Source organism: Esox lucius, chromosome 11, assembly GCF_011004845.1.
Source record: "Esox lucius isolate fEsoLuc1 chromosome 11, fEsoLuc1.pri, whole genome shotgun sequence".
NCBI lineage: Eukaryota > Metazoa > Chordata > Actinopteri > Esociformes > Esocidae > Esox > Esox lucius.
In genome coordinates this window covers 49,950,644-49,967,476 of record NC_047579.1, presented here as the reverse complement: position 1 = coordinate 49,967,476, position 16,833 = coordinate 49,950,644, and the positions used below count along the sequence as shown (strand labels likewise).

Here is a 16,833-nt window from a genome sequence, read left to right as displayed (position 1 = left end):
CAATAAAGGTTTGCCTTGGCTTAGCTGACAAAACTAAACTCAGCGACATATAAGGGTTTAGTGCTGACGATTTCACTGCAGACTTCAGGCCTCTGACACTTGGAAAATATCCATTGCTTATACTGAATTTTACATACCATGTTAGTCCTGTTAATGTGAGTTTTACTTTAGGTGTTAAAATCATCATTGCACTGCTTATTTATTTCTAATTTTTTGTTATAACACAGAAGGCATAATGACAATTTTTTAACGATCAGGAGTAACCCAAGTGTAACTCAGTTAAGAAAAATGTGCCATGAGCTTACTCAGTGTGTTTAAAATGTTACAGATATAGCCATTCATGGTACCTTTCTGGTTACTGTTGGTAAGTTGTCAATGAGGACTGTTACGTGTTTGTGAGCAGATGATCACTGGTTTGAGCCCAGTGTGGGGCAGTCAGACAGTGGCGAAAGATAAACTGTTAGTAGAACTATTATGTCAGTTACATAAGCACATATACACAGTAGCTTAAACGTTGGTTAAGTTGATATTTATAACTTACTACTCCATTGGGAAACAGAAGATTACAAGGTGGCAACATTCAACAAATGTCACGACTAATCAAAAATGTGTGTATTTACACAGGACAAGTAAGAAAATAATTAGTTGACTCCATGATCAGGAATGCATTCTGCCTACGGTCATCGATGATGAACTCCATATTGTGCTGTCAAGTTGGTTTAATTAGCTAACCTAGAGATTTTATTATTTAAATTTTCAAATGTTTAATTATAGCTTAGTTTGGTCTATAAATTTGTAGTGCACTTGATATATATAAATCATGATGTGGTACTGAAAGTAAAATTGTACGCAATAAAATTACATAAATGAAAGCATCCTCCAGTTCCACTCAAGGTGGAAAAAGTGACATAGTTAGTCCAATGCCATAATGGTGACATCACCCAGAGAAAGAGGCAACGTAGGGATTGGACGGTGGTCCTAGCCAATCGCGCCGCACTCCAGAAACGCACAGATGGGAAGAGTTTAAAAAAGATTGAGAAAAGTGTTGCGAAGTGGTTCACAGCCTCACTAGAGCAAGGAGAACGTACAGAATTTGAAAACCCCTGCAATATCTGCGGCTCTGTCAGCTCATTTGAAGTCCAGGGAGAGAGAGGACTTTAGTGTTTTCTCGTGACAGGACAGAGGGGTGTTTCGCCATTTTAAAAGATCCACTGTGAATAATCACAGTCCATTATGTCAAAGAATTTCAAAAGTGGACCATCCTTCGGACTTTCTGCCGAGGTCAAAAGTAAAGTAAGTATCTTGCATGTCACAATGGCTTAGGTAACCTTTGAATGGAAATTAATAGTCTTTTTGAGTAATTGACGTTAGTGGGCAAAGAGGATACTGGCTTTCAACAAGATGCGCACTTGACGCGCTCGCAGGCTTGGCGCTCTCGTATTTTGTTGTCTGTAGTTCCTCTGGTGATATTTATTATCTGTTGAAAACTTTTAATATTTAGAAGATTAGGCCTAATAAAATGTCTGTAACCGAGCACAATTACATACTTCATCATGACACATGGAATCATCACTCGTGGAACATGGCATTTTCCTTTCCAAATGTAATTTGTTTATGTCCTTTATACCATCCAAAATAGTCTATGGTCCGGATAGGCCGACCATGTGCTTTCAGTTAGGTTTGAGATAGTATTTTGAGATATTATTTTCAGTGACAGTGCTGTTATTGTGATGCACAGTATGTAATACTGCTGAAATCCCATACTCTGCATGTACACTGCATGACTCATCAATTAACTCATCATAGGATATCCCAGAATTCTTGACTCCATGACTGTCAATAACAACTACACTGCTATTTAATTTACCTTATTGCCTTGGTTTCTGGATACATTGTAGTCAACACTTTAAGCTCGTTAGGAGCATTCTTAAAAAACATACCTGGCCATTCATTTTGTATTATGAAAACAGGTAATTCAAAGTAGAATCAGTCAGTACATGATGGTTGTGAGCCTGTTGTATATCATACTCCTTCTCATTCCACCATGTTGTGGATGATAAGTGCCAGTGGCATGACATCACATTTCAGTGAAGATGACAGACAGGTACTTCAGAAACCTCAAACTCCTTTTAAGGAGACTGCAATCTTTTGTACCACCTGAGCAAGTGTCTCTGTAAACAATTTAGTCTCCAGTGGGGAATGACAAAACACTTGAGGAGGGCAGACACATAGAACAGGGCCTTTTTTGATTCACTGGAATGTCAACCATCAGCACGATTATTTAACGCCACAATACAATTAGTTCTGATTGCAAAGCAATACACAACGATATGTTTCTATTACAGTTTGATTATTAGATTAGATTCAACTTTATTGTCACAGTACAAGTACAACGAAATGCAGTATTACATAGATTATTATTATAAGTAGTACTCTAGATGTCTTATTTTGTATCGTTGCTACTAGTTATGCTTGTATAGCAACGCACACAATAAGATGTTTCATGTAGACATTTCTATTATTGTTATTATTCCACACAATTAAGTGCTTAAACAACTCAAGATGTCAACTAAAAATTACTTTTTGCCGAAACCAGTTGTATCTACAGTGCAGCCTTGTATCATCAATGGAATTGGAGAGAGTTGAAGATTGATTCTTTTCAAACTGCTCTTCCAACCAGGAAGCTACATGCGTCAAAGTGGGGGATGACATGCTCACACACCTGACGATTTAAGTTAGCTCTGCAGGTGCAACAGCTCTCTAAGTGAGTCGCTAAAGTATAAGACTTGGAAACACCTGCTGACAATGGCTTCCTGCTCCTTGGATGATGCTGGCCAATTTGCATCATTAATACCTTTACCCAGCTACTCAAGGACTCCCAGTGTATTTAAATGTGAAGAAAGGGCCATGGACTTAAATTGTAAACATTGAAGTTATCACATCTAAACCAACATTGAGATATTCAGCTTGACCTAACCTAGAATGCCTAAATGTATGTATTTTGTATGTATGTATATGCTATTTATCTATTAACCGAATTAGTTAATAAACCCATTATTGTCAAATCCATAAGCATTACAAATTTGAAACCATATTAATTAGCATACATTTCCATAAAACAATTCCCCAAAACTAACCCTTGAACAGTTCTAGCTAGAGACACCAAACCACCTTTCACATATTCATGCTATCCTTACAAACCAATCAATCTTTTCATGTATGTCTTTCTTCTGCTATAATAATAATAATAATACGAACAACATAGTATTTTGGACTCAAAGTCACTTCTACAATGAAACCAAGATTTGTTGGAGCAAGGGGGTGAGGGACTTATAGCCAAACATTAGAGTGTGTATCTGAGTATCAGTAAGTGGTGTTGTGTGGGTGTATGAGTCAGTACTACTAAAATGTATTTCATTTGAATACATAAAAACTAGCAAGCACACCACATTTACTTTAGTGAATTTGTTTGCTAAGTCGTAATTGTATTAAAGACCATCTTAGACTATTTTCTTCCATTTGCTATTGAATCAATGGATTAGTGATATTTTTGGATTAAATAATGAATTAAAAGAAGAAAGAACCAGTTGTGATTACATTCCTGACCTCCACAATGAAAAAGGAGCAAGTTAAATCAAACTCTGGCCAAAATATTTTGGCCTGATGCAAGTGCTGCCTGCGGTTTTTGGCAGCTCATTATCAGATGTGGGTTGCCTGAGTAGATCACTGTAAAAGGACAAATTCCGGAAAACCCAGAGGGAGCAAAAGAGAGGGAGGAATGGGAGGAGTGATTGGGAGAGCTGTTTCTCCCAAGTTTGGTGTGATGGACTGGAAGCTACACAAACCCTGCTGCTTTGAAATACCTGTTTGTGTTGGCCCCTGGTCTCACAAGACCTCTCCTAGACAGAGTGAGCAAAACATTCAGAACAGGAGAGAGCCCAGAGGGGAAGGGGGGCTGCAGGACTATGCTAGCTTTTCTGGTATTAAGGGGAAGCATTTGTGCCAATAAGAAAATACATGGAAGCGGAGAATCAGTGTTTCTTCATGCAGGAATGTCCCTTGGCCTTTTTTTCATAAAAATTTTCTTACTGTGTTTTTTTTTTTTTACTCTACTCTTCCTCTTTAGAGGTTTATTACCTCAGCAATGTTTTTGTGGAAAGAAATGTTAATGTCAATTCTAGGGTTTGCAGATGAAACTTTTGCTAACCGATGATTTTGATAGTTTTGCCTCAGGATTTGTGCTGCACAATGAATCATCTTTACATCAAAATCTCAATAGAGACTTTTGCAATATATACATATCTACATTTTGAAATGTCACTTAGCCATGGGTCAAGGTTTATTTTTATTGTTAATTCTGTTTCACGTTTCCTCTGCTTCTTACAGCTGTTTCCCACAAACATAAAGCAGCACAGTTTCTCTTCCTTGCTGTTAGATTCACTATAAGTTTGCATTATGTTCTATTAAATCAAAATGTCTGACCTATTTTACAAATATGCAGTACTCACAGACGCTGCATGTTGCTGTCACTTAGCACATAAGCCTGCTCCACCACTCTCTACATCCCCGAGACAGGTGCACACTCAGCCAGTCCCAAACTAAACCAGCGCAATTTAAGCACAGACACATTTGTACATTTTTATTTAAATGATTCCAAAAGTTTACCTAAGTGGTTTTATCTGTAAACGCAAGTTAACCTGCCATCGCAATATTTGAATAAAAAAATTATATTGGATTATTTGCCAATATTGTGCATGGCACCTTTTCCTGTATAATTCTATAAGTCAACGTGTTTTTCTTCTACACTACTCAAAAAATCTGTTTACTGAGGTCATTGTCGATAAAGATGTCTGGTTTGTTTGCCTTTATTATTTTTGTCTCAGAGGCAGCGTTGTGTGGAATTACAAGATGAGAAAATAAAGTGGAGCAAACGGGATAATCCCTCTGACTCCTATCATGACCGTATGAAACATACCACACTCTGTTGTTAGAGAACCACCATCATTTACATAGTGTATCACTCGCTCATATATGCCTACTGCCCTCCCTCAGTTGGCCCAGAAGTATGACCCGCAGAAGGAGGAGGAGCTCAGGCTGTGGATCCAGGATGTGACAGGCAAAAAGATTGCTGATCCTTTCATGGAGAACTTGAAGGATGGAGTCATCTTGTGCGAGTGAGTGAGCACGAGAGTGATGCTGAGGACTTGAATTGTACACAGTTACGGCCTCAGTCATAATCGCAAAGCATAGTGTGTGTCATTCTACTTCTGTTAATCAGTGTGTTTTTCAGTGTTATTCAGTCTCACTCCTTTATCCAATGTCAATGGGGACCATGTCGCTTAAGATCAGAATATTTCATTGTTCGGTACTTTGTCTCTCCTTGTGTGTAGACTTATCAACACACTTCAGCCAGGCTCTGTGAAAAAGATCAACACATCCCCTCAAAACTGGCACCAGGTAATGAACTTGATTTACAACAGTAAAATACCTTGCATTACATGCCACTGGGCACATTATATGGTACGCTGCATACAAAAGAGTTCCAAAATGGCGCTGTCCCTCCTTGGAGGATTTTGGGTTTCAGCTAAAATTCTTTTGGACTTAAAGTATATGTGTTCTATTGATAACCCTCTGTGAAAATGGTTTTACATAGAGGCCAAAATAGTTATTCAAAGGGTTTCCCAAAATGGACAGTGGAAGGGCATGTTTTAGTTCTATGTAATATTTTCTGTATGTAGGCTGTAATAGTTAGTTTGTAATATAAATACTTTGGTACGTAATGAACAGCATAAGCATGTCAAGAGTCACATGTCTTTTCCACTGGATTCTATTCAGCCATTGATCTCACTAGAATACATGGGCGGATCGGTAGTTGTCTGCTAGGTATGGACTGGACATCGTTTGGATTTACATTCTAAGCTACATCTCCATTGATGAATGAGGCTCATTTAAGAATGCATCTTCGGGTTTCTTTGTTTAAGTTGAAAGCAGACAGGTCAGAGAACTATGAGTTCGTAAGGCTTGGACAAAAGACCCTCAGAGATCATTATAAAGCTCTGAGTATTAAATACAAGTATGACTATATGAAAAAAAATTGTATGTACATATCCACATGTCAAATTACCCAATAACTGTTCTCTGTAAAAAAAATTTACTTGTGCATTTACCTCAGTGAACCATTTAACTTTGGCTAATTCTGTTTTCGTCCTTTTCATTACCCAGCTGGAAAACATTGGCAACTTTATCCGAGCCATCACAAATTATGGGATGAAGCCACATGACCTGTTTGAGGCCAATGATCTATTTGAGAATACCAACCATACCCAGGTCCAGAGCACGCTGATCACCCTGGCAGGAATGGTGAGCCAAGACCAGTGGGAGAATCTCACTGCATGGTGCAGTACTTTAAAAAGTATTGTCAGTGGATTGTGTACTTGACATGAGGATCCATAATCCATTTGTCTAACTGTTCCTCAGGCCCAGTCCAATGGTTTTCACTCCAAGTATAACATGGGAGTGAAGTATGCAACAGCGCAGCATCGGCGTTTCTCCCCAGAGAAGTTGAAGGAAGGGCGTAATGTTATCGGCCTGCAGGTCAGAGCAGTCTTTGTACCTCTCTTCATTTGTAATACACCATGATTACACAGGTACAACATACTCTACATCCATTTGTTTGAGTTTAGCTGCTTTGGTTGGTTCAGTAGTTTTCCAGTTGCTGGTGGATTTTTTTTTTGTCTTACTTAAATGCTATAAATCAAATTCCTTATATAAAGATGCATTCAAGGACAGTTTTCTTTGCAGCTCTGGAAAAAATTAAGAGACCTCTTAATTTTAACCCTTTTGTTCCTCATTCTAAAACCTTCCTTTTCGACTTTTTGGAAAGAAAGAAAAAGCGGGGCAGTGGTCTATTCATTTTTTCCAGAGCTGCATGTGCATACCGTAATTCCCTGTTTATGACCCGAACCGTGTATAAACCACACCATTCATTTTATAGCTTTGTGTGTATACAAACCCGAGGATTAACCATATATAAACCACATTTTCCCCGAGAATTATGACTCGTACATACATTATACATTAATATTCAACATCTGTCATAGGGCGCTGCCAAAATGAATGGATCGGTTTAAAAAATGTAAACCCATGTATTAAAAAAAGTTTAATCCATGAATTCAATCGGCATATACGTGCCACTTTTAGGAGCTGTTAACAAAAGTGGCATCTTTAAGCAAATCGTACAATATTATTAGTTATGTTAGGGACAGTCTAGGCCACATCCCGAACACTCAGTGGCAGTAGGGATTACATCTTTTATTGTGTTATTTGGACCATATTGCTTTCCTGTCCAAGCATTGCAAATGTAAAGACTAATTTATGTGCTAGGGAAAATATATACCAGTTAAAAAGTACATATGTTGCCAAGAATATGCAAGTAAAGTACAGATGTGCCCCCAAAAATCATCTTGATGAGTACTCCAATGTAGTTCCCTTCATTACTTTACAACACTGATTACAGTTCAGGCATAACACATTTTTCTACCTTTGGCTGCCTGTGCAGATGGGCACCAACAAGCTTGCCAGCCAAAAGGGCATGACATCCTACGGCACTCGGCGTCATCTGTACGACCCGAAGGGGGGCTTGGAGAACCCTCTGGACCAGTCCACTATCAGCCTCCAGATGGGCACCAACAAGGGTGCCAACCAGGTAGTGGCGCCATTTGATTTTATTTCCCAAATAGGTCTTCTCTGGTAGGGATAGAATGAAACTACATCATGCACGTATTGGGAGGCTTCCTTTTCTTTGGCTGTTCTGAATGCCCTCAGTATTAAATAGTTCCCAGCATGTAGGTTATATCTAATTCTCCCTTTTCTTTGGCTGTTCTGAATGCCCTCAGTATTAAATAATTTCCAGCGTGTAGGTTATATCTAATCCTCCCTTTTCTTTGGCTGTTCTGAATGCCCTCAGTATTAAATAGTTCCCAGCATGTAGGTTATATCTAATCCTCCCTTTTCTTTGGCTGTTCTGAATGCCCTCAGTATTAAATAGTTCCCAGCATGTAGGTTATATCTAATCCTCCCTTTTTTTTGCTTGTTCTGAATGCCCTCAGTATTAAACAATTCCCAGCGTGTAGGTTATATCTAATCCTCCCTTTTCTTCTTTGTCTCTCAGTCTGGTATGACGGCCCCAGGTACCAGGAGGCATATCTATGACAAGAGTCTGGGCTTGGAGGATTGCGACACCTCCACCGTCTCACTGCAGATGGGCACCAACAAGATGGCATCCCAAACGGGCATGACCACCTATGGCCTCCCTCGACAGGTCTATGACAACAAGTACTGCTCCCACCCCAATGAATTTGTCAACAACGGGGAGGGGGAGTTTGATGGCACTATGTACTATGACTAAAGAGAACAGGATAACACCAGTCCCCTGCTCTCAACAACCCTCCACCGGCAAGACCCCCCCCCAAAACTGTTTTTCATCATCCTCATGTCATCCTCATCCCTCACTGCATTTTTTTTCTGATCAACCATTAAAATAATGTTGTCCTTTATTCTTTGAGGGGATGCATGCCTGGATCTGGTTCTATCTCCTTTAAAATACTTTAAATTAGTGGCCCAAACCCTTGTCCCCCTGACCAGTATCCAACTTTCCAATGGACATTCTTTTATTTTTTTCCTGATTTGGTGAAAAGAAATTCTTTGAAATACTAGTAAGAAATTCCTAAAACCCATTCCTGAAACATTTCCTAATGTTATGCCCTTTTTTAAATATTTAATCTGAGATTTTCAGCTGTAGATCCCACCTCATCCAGCTTGAAGATTGATACAACAGTAAATCGTTTCTTGAATGGAAAGAAGAAGTGACCGACTTGGTGCTGTTAACCTTATACCCCAGAAGGATCAGAGTCCATTTGGACTATAAGAGGCTCTGGGATTTAATCCCTATGGATGACAGTGAGCCCAAAGAATCTGACTTTTAGTCTTCCAGGAGGACACAGGAACTAGTAGCTTTGCACGGATGTATTCCTTATGGCTTGTGCCTGTGTTTGTGCCGTTGTGCTGTGCTGACTTTCCTGCTCTTGCTCACAGGCCTGCCCACCAGCTACTTAATACCACAGATGAACTGTGTGCAACATGTTTCTTATTATTGTTTTAAATCTGCAGAAGATTGAAAGTGAATTCAGTAGGGATCTTATTGGTAGACCACTTCCATAACCTCCAAAGGTAATAGTGCAAAACCAACAGACCAAAAGACTTCTCATAACTCTTCTCACATTGTATCTTATTTGTAAGCAGTGTGGTTGACCTTTGAGCCATTGTGCCAGGTATGTTAATTTGGGTGTTATGTAGGGCATTTAGCATTTCAGACAAGTTGGTACCCCCCTAAAGTCTCCATGGCACATAGCTTTAATATATTGGCACTATTTTACTTTGCATCTCCAAGATTTGCACATGGCTAGAATTGCTAATGACAAGAGAAGTGGGGATATAAGAAAGTTGATTGAAAGTCACTACTGCACACTGTTGTACATGAAGGTAACTGTCTAATTAACATCCACCAGGGGCTCTATTAAATTTGTATCGCCGACATTCCACACTAAAGCCCATTTGAAATGTAGGCAATGTACTTGCATTGGCAAAGACTGCATTCACAGTATATACACTGTATTTTGGCTAAATCTGAAGTTATCTTCACATTTCTATTGCAGAATCCATCATATTTCAGTGATACACATTAAACAGAGCCCACTGCATAATGCAGCAGACCATGTATCTTTAACTACATGATATGGTACACCCACCACAGATCCTGAATGTAATGTGGTTATGACCACTGCTAAATGGCATTGTCATTCCATGGAAAAAGTGTTTCTACCACCAGATACAAATTAGTGAATTAAGTCTGCAACATTTCTGTGCTCGGGAGAATGTTGCCCAACTGCTGCTATGGTTTAAACCTGAAATATGTGTGAACTTGAAAGAAATCCTTGAAAAGCAGATACACTTCCTGTGTTGCACCTGGACTCTTTCACAGATCTCTATGCTTTGCATGCTCAGATAATACGCATTTTCACCAGTAAGCTGAATGACTTTGTGATGTCTCTAAAAAGCCTGCTGACCTTGTGGCTCTCCAGCATTAGAAACCTTGAATTCTAGACTATCAGGCATACGTTCAATTTGATAAGGGTCCTGACATTAGTTACTGGGCAGTATTTTGGTATGTTTTAAATAGATTTTATTATGTGGATATACAATATTTAAGCTCTGCTGAGGATCCAATCTCTGTGGAATTTATAGTGATTATTTATCAAGCTTTTGAAAGCTTAGTACTTTAAAATGCATATTTTTTAAAGTTGAACCCATAATCATCTGCGAAGTCAGATGTGTCCACGTTGCATTTTTTCCTCCATTAGTGTGTCCTGCAGGGGCTCTGTTCAATTTGTATGGAAGAAGCGTTAAGGCTTGTGCCCTGGAAATGAGAAGGTATTTTACAATAATTGAACCAACTTTTCATTGAGGTCTTCACTCACACTTGGTCATTGCCTTTACATTTCTATCACACTATACCAATTTACTTCCGCAATACAAATTAGAAAAGCCCCGATTTTATGTTTTCTCCATGTATCATTTGGAGAGAACAGAAAGAGTGCATTCCATGGATGACAAAAGGCATTTTATTCAACATCAACTTATACTGTCCAATAGCTATGTACAAATTAAATTTTTTTGAGTCTCTGAATCATATTTGATGTTTAGAATGAAAGCTAACAATTCCTAAACACAATATAGGTGGAAACATTACCCTTTGGTCAAAAAAAGATTTCATTGTTGCTCAGACAATCATTTGTTTAGTCATCTAAAACATCTTGTATTTGGCTTTCAATTAAAGGAAAATATGTGCAATAAAATAAAACACATACAAAATAAAAGTATGTGTGTGTTGTGAGTCAAAAACTGTTGATATTTTTGTCATATGATATTTTATATTTCTTCTGGATATTTGAACAGTTTGGGGTAAGACAGATAGTCAGATGTTAATTAGATTGACGCTTCCATTAATTAAGCAAGTCATTCCCATACAAACAAAACTTTGTCAAAAATGTTAAATCCACTAAAGGAGGACATGGCAGCTTGTGAAAGTCTAAAAGTCATATTATCCAGCAGGCCAGCCTTTAACACATAAATGCTTGATTGAAGCAGTTGGATTCCCATAGAGCATTACAATGTTTCATTCAAGTGTGAACACTGATGATTTCACAGATGTGTAACAAGACATTAGTGGAAAGATATACAGTTGACAGACTTAAGTTGTCAGTATATGTAGTGGGCCTTTTTGGACGTTCCGCATCAGTACTGCAGGTAGAGATGGGAGGATTCCATTGCAGAAGTGAGCTATTAACTATTGGGACAACTTAAAGGGAAATGGAGTGTCTCATGCAACAAAATGGGTGCAGGCAAGCAAGGGAACATGAGCTAGGAATGAACACAAGATTTGGGCAGGTGGGTAATATCCAGGCTAGGGAGACAGTATGTAAGGGAGTTTGGCCCTACTGTAGCCTGTCCAACATAGATATGTATTTTCACTTCCAGCAGTGGTCAATTTCAGAACCAGGAGTGATATGCTGAACAATGAATTGGTAAAAAATGAGCAAAAGAACTTAAACAATGCATAGTATCAAGTTTTGATTTTCAGAGTAGATCTCAGAAAATAGTTCTGAATTCCGATGTGTCGATGCATTCAGGGCACATGATTTAGAGATCAGTTGCAAGGAAAGGTTTGGACTCATCGATTAATGCACCCGTGTATGAAGAGGAGGAGGAAAGCCTGTCTGTCTTACTGATGAATATTTCCTTCCAACCTTTGTTAAAGGGCCCTCCGGTGTCGTAAAAAAAAAAACACCTTGCACACAAATCATTGGTTTAGAAGACAAAATGAGAGTGACGGTCGGTACTAGCCTGTTAACACAGAAAGAGCAATGCAACCTCCTCCCCAAACAGCTTGTTGCATACCTCAACCTCCTTTTAATTGAGGTTGTGATTAGTGCTGATATGTCTGAGACAGAGTGTGGTCACTTTCAGAAAAGTTGAGACCGCTTTTTTCAAAAGTGTATCTTTGAAGTAGCTTGGCAATTTCAATGGGTGAACGAGACGGGAGTAAACCTTTAATTTTGGACAAATGGGACTGCTGTACATATCAAGTGTTTGTGTTTGCAGACAGAATATAATTATTGAGAGGATGCATAGTGCTGCAATTACAATTTAAATCAATTCTCAAGGTTCCCTAGGAGCACAGTCATGGTAAAGGGGAGTAGCATGGATTTGAGCTGTTGAACAGGTCTCCTATACATCCAGTAAAAATAGTTGACGGAGCAAGTAGAGATGATAAAGGATAGTAGTGGACTTACACCATCCTGTCGATGCTGTACTGAGAGATCCTGAATCCCTAATAGTATAGAAGGTGGATATACTTGTGTAACATTTTTGTACATCATTTATAAGGAGAATCACTGTCCAACTTTGAAAGTGATGGGTAAATAAATGCTTCCCAAAAAATCTGATATAGATTGTTTTGGTGTTTCTCTTTCCCTAACAATACATGACAATATATCTTTAACAAATTAACTGTTTTTTAAACATAATTGTATTTATATATAATCTTTGCCAAAATGTTGCACATTCTATTACGAGTAATAGCAAATAACTACAGAATATTAACATTTTCCAACTCTTTCGTTATAGATTCACTTTCACTTTTTCTGTAGTGGGCAGTAGTGGGCAGCAATACATTAGTTTGGAATGTAGTCGGTTCATAAACAACCACGGAAGAAGAATCTAGGACTCTGGACTGAACTGACCTTGCAAAAAGCACTCGACTCCTCTCAGCTGTGATCTACGTGAGCAATTTGGGAACCAGGTTTTTCTTTCGTGTTTCCTGAATAAAACCCATTTGTAAGGAAAAAGACAGAAGATTGGTAAGTCAGCATCATAATTACTGAAGTGTTCCTCACGTAAACAGTGGCGCACTTGTACAAGCAAACACAGCAACTCAGCTAGCTAGCCAAGTTGTATGAGTTGTATAACTTCAGATGTCTTCGCAAATTCATAGTTACCAAGTTAGGCAAATATCTGACAAGCCATTCCAAGTATGGTTTTCATCTCCCAAATGTACTTCGTGATATTTCATATTAATCTTCAGTTAACGCTAACATACTTTTTAGGATGTCAGCTAGCTTACCTTTCAATAATAACGCGTCTCTGTAAGCCAAGACACGTCAGTTTCCCGCTTAAGTAGTCAAACGTGCGCACGTGGGCCTACAGTCATCAACGTATTTGACTTCAATGGTATCTGTTGAATTAGAGGGCTGTTAGCAATGTGATTTTTGTTTTGTGTTTGTATGTCAGATGATGCCCACCCATGATGATGCTGGTTACCTTGAGAACATTTCCCTTCTTTCCCCAGATCAGACACCATGGCCACAGAAGGGGAGCCCACAGACTTGGTAAAAGTGGTGCACCTGCTGGTGCTGTCCTTTGGATGGGGGATGCAGCTGTGGGTTTCCTTCATAGCAGGTGAATCTTTATGATCAGAGGCGTTGCTAGGATCACAATACAAAAGATATAGAAATGTACATGCTAGCTGCCTGCACTTATACATTGTCAGATGTCAACTCTTTAGATGCACCTCTTAGAATAATGATTAGAAAAATGGTCGTATGTCCATAGCCGCTAGAATCAGATGCCAACCCCTGTAAATGGTGCACTCACTCACTTGCCAAATAGTAGATCTGCTGCTTGATTGACACACAGAGAACCCAAAACATGTTTTTTAATCACAGACTGAATTTGAAATAAATTATACTTAGTGTGGGTAGTTTAACAGACCAATACCAATAATAAAAGTGCATGGTTAAAATGAAATGTCACTAACATGGGTTAGTCAAGCTGACTGGTTAATATTATCAGAATAATTATGTTAATAAACAGGTAGCTGGCTAATTAAAATATGCTATGTTTATAAGGTAAACGTAAATGCACGCAAGCTAAACAAAGATCAACACTGAACGGCTGATGTAATATGCCAAGTTCACAAGTACGTGCGCAGTGATTCACACTTACCTTCAGCATAATGGAAAAGTTTGCAGAAAAGCATGAAATTGCTAATAAAACCTCAGAGTTTTGGCTAGCACCCCTTCGAGCATCAAATGCAGTATTCAATGCAGTATTCATCTCAATCAATAAAATCTATCTCATAAAGCCCTTTCTACATACATATTCTGATACACAGCCTTAAATGCCAAAGAGAAAGCAACAACAAGAAATCGATGCAAAGTGGCTGAGGAAAAACTCCCTAGCATGGTTGAAATCTAGGAAGAAACCTGGTGAGAAGCTGGACTCCAGAGGGTTTGGCCAGTCCTATTCTTGCTGCGCCAATTGACGATTATAAGAGTACCTTACCTTCATGGTGCACAGCAATGTTTTTGCATGTTCAGGTTGGCTGTGAGCAGTGACACCTTTCATTCACAATATCCCTGTTTCCACCCACAGGTTTTGCGCTCGTGAAGCAGGTAACACGGCACACTTTTGGGCTGGTGCAAAGCAAGCTGTTTCCTGTTTATTTCTATTGCCTACTAGGCAGCAACTTTGTCAGCCTTGCTGGGTATGCAGTGTACCACCCCAGAGAGCTGCTGGACTGGCACGAGAGCCTACAGGTCAGACATCATATTCTAAATGTGGATTTTCGGTTAGTTCGACAAGACTGCAATAAGTACTATACAATATGTTTCAATATTTTAAATTGGTTTTGTCACTGACAATTCTCAAATTGTTTTTCTTCCCTTTTTATAGATGGCCCTGTACTTTGTGGCAGTCATAATGTCTGGCCTTAATGCACAGTGGTTTGGCCCATCAGCCACAGAGATCATGTTGAAGCTGCATGAAGTGGAGGTGGAGCATGGCCTTGGAAACCAGATAGGAATAGGGAGTCAGAAGGAAGCCTACTCTAAACTCCGGGAGCAGGACCCAAAGTACAAAGCCTACAAGAGCACCTTTGGCCGCTATCATGGCCTGTCCAGCCTATGCAATCTGATTGGGTTTATATGCACTACCACCAACATGGTGTACACCGCTCTCAATCTAGCCACCATTTAGAGAGAATCTTTCAGAATATAATGTTGTTCTTGTTGATACCTTTCTATATTGTTTGTCAACAAGTGGCTGTGTATCAAGCCTCTCAGAGGTGGAGCACTGATGGAGGATCAGTTTAGTCTTTTAGATCACAATAAATGCAGTTATATGGACATTTTACATAGGCTTCATTTATATATATTTTTTCACAAATTATTTTTGAGAAATCACATCATAGAAAAGCTAGTTTGTTAATTCTGCTCTGTCTGCAATAACTCTCCTCTCTTTCCCTATGGAGATGTGCTTGTATATGTACTCAGCTCAATATTGTTCAGCTCAATAGCCAACAAGGTATGAGGGAGGATGGTAATGTGTTTCTGAAACAGAGGTCCCAGCTTCGATGAACTTGGGAAGAAGGGGTACTCGGTACGCAAGTCGCATGATGTCCTTAAAGGGGCACTGGGCAGAATCCTGCCTCTAACGTTAGGAGTGAAATTTAAACAACGACTACTCTTGTCTCTTCCCTCACTTCAATTAACAACTTGCAGGTTTATGGTGGGGGATTGACCTGGTAGGGTCGGACCAGTGAGAACATTTGGGTGGGTTCTACTGGGAGTGTCAGACCAGTGAGAGTTTCTATGGAGAATAGCTCAGGCACAATTTCTTAGGGAAAAAAATTTGAAACCGTAAACTTAAAACTCCCTGTAGATGCTAATACTTTGTATTAGTATATTACAAATCCTGCAAATACTTGTGTAGTGTGTACCAATTTATTAATATTAATATGCATATGTACATTCATTTCAGAAATAACACTGATACTTATGTGCACAGTTATGTGTACAAAAATGGTCTCATCTCATCTTCATCCGGTATCGGGTGGCGGGGACAGCAGCTACAGCAGGGGACCAAACTTCCGTTTCCCGAGCCACATTTGCCAGCTCTGACTGGGGGATCCCGAGGCGTTCCCAGGCCAGTGTCTAAATATAATCTCTCCACCTGGTCCTGGGCCTACCCCGAGGTCTCCTCCCAGCTGGACGTGCCTGGAACACCTCCCTAGGGAGACGTCCTGGGGGCATCCTTACCAGATGCCCGAACCACCTCAACTGGCTCCTTTCGATGCAAAAGGAGGAGCGGCTCTAAGGTCCTCACGGATGACTGAGGAAATTATACTTGACAAAAATGGTGGGTGATGATATTAGTGTGAAATATACCCTGATCTTATTTATAGATTGGTCGAAATACAATTATTTTAAAAATCTAAACTCAACCATTGGGGTCTGACCTTGGTTCAGCAGCCCTTTGAGACATGAGACCTGCGCTTGACTTCATTGGTATAATTTTAATCTTTATCACCTTTAATTTCATTGGTTAAGCACTTTGAAATACATCACACGTAGAAAAACAAAATCCTTCATATTCTTTATTTCTGCCTTTTTCATCTAAATATTTCAGTTGTCAATAAAAAATGTAACTTGCAATGTCAAAGGATCTTTTGAATGGAGGAATGTGGATGAATTATATTTTCAGGGAATTGTATTGCTTTTTTAACAAAATATAGTGTTAACACAAGTGGTTGTATTTTTCATTATTGTCCTTTTTACATGCATGTACTTACTGAAAAGTTGAGCTGAAAGTAAAATGTGCAATGATACTACATGTGTTGGTAACACAGGTTGTGATATGCGGTGGGTGTAGAAGGTC

At 39.2% G+C, this 16,833-nt stretch overlaps 2 protein-coding genes across 3 annotated transcripts; both read left to right on the top strand.

Moving 5' to 3' along the window:
* Positions 1 to 1,041: 1,041 nt before the first annotated feature.
* cnn1b (calponin 1, basic, smooth muscle, b) lies at positions 1,042 to 10,937 on the top strand. Its single transcript, XM_010874967.3, has 7 exons — positions 1,042 to 1,293; positions 5,053 to 5,174; positions 5,391 to 5,457; positions 6,223 to 6,360; positions 6,478 to 6,594; positions 7,559 to 7,705; positions 8,171 to 10,937. The coding sequence occupies exons 1-7, from the start codon at positions 1,234 to 1,236 to the stop codon at positions 8,405 to 8,407; spliced, it is 888 nt and encodes a 295-aa protein (XP_010873269.1). The 5' UTR covers positions 1,042 to 1,233; the 3' UTR covers positions 8,408 to 10,937.
* A 1,852-nt stretch (positions 10,938 to 12,789) lies between these two features.
* tmem205 (transmembrane protein 205) lies at positions 12,790 to 15,309 on the top strand. 2 transcript variants are annotated; one of them, XM_034295018.1, is made up of 4 exons: positions 12,790 to 12,977; positions 13,471 to 13,575; positions 14,551 to 14,714; positions 14,851 to 15,309. In XM_034295018.1, exons 2-4 carry the CDS (start codon positions 13,476 to 13,478, stop codon positions 15,151 to 15,153), a joined length of 567 nt encoding a protein of 188 aa, XP_034150909.1. In that variant the 5' UTR covers positions 12,790 to 12,977; positions 13,471 to 13,475; the 3' UTR covers positions 15,154 to 15,309. The 2 variants fall into 2 exon arrangements, with proteins under 2 accessions (XP_034150909.1, XP_010873268.1); XM_010874966.3 differs by having other exon boundaries at positions 13,466 to 13,575.
* The last annotated feature ends 1,524 nt before the right edge of the window (positions 15,310 to 16,833 follow it).

What these genes read in the sequence shown, in the direction of transcription:
- tmem205 (XM_034295018.1), top strand. Translation starts at nt 13,476, where the DNA reads ATGGCCACAGAAGGGGAGCCCACAGACTTGGTAAAAGTGGTGCACCTG. An exon ending in GTGGGTTTCCTTCATAGCAG is followed by an intron (nt 13,576 to 14,550) that starts GTGAATCTTTAT and finishes TTCCACCCACAG; the next exon opens with GTTTTGCGCTCGTGAAGCAG. An exon ending in ACTGGCACGAGAGCCTACAG is followed by an intron (nt 14,715 to 14,850) that starts GTCAGACATCAT and finishes CCCTTTTTATAG; the next exon opens with ATGGCCCTGTACTTTGTGGC.
- cnn1b (XM_010874967.3), top strand. Translation starts at nt 1,234, where the DNA reads ATGTCAAAGAATTTCAAAAGTGGACCATCCTTCGGACTTTCTGCCGAG. An exon ending in TGATCACCCTGGCAGGAATG is followed by an intron (nt 6,361 to 6,477) that starts GTGAGCCAAGAC and finishes ACTGTTCCTCAG; the next exon opens with GCCCAGTCCAATGGTTTTCA. An exon ending in CCAACAAGGGTGCCAACCAG is followed by an intron (nt 7,706 to 8,170) that starts GTAGTGGCGCCA and finishes TTTGTCTCTCAG; the next exon opens with TCTGGTATGACGGCCCCAGG.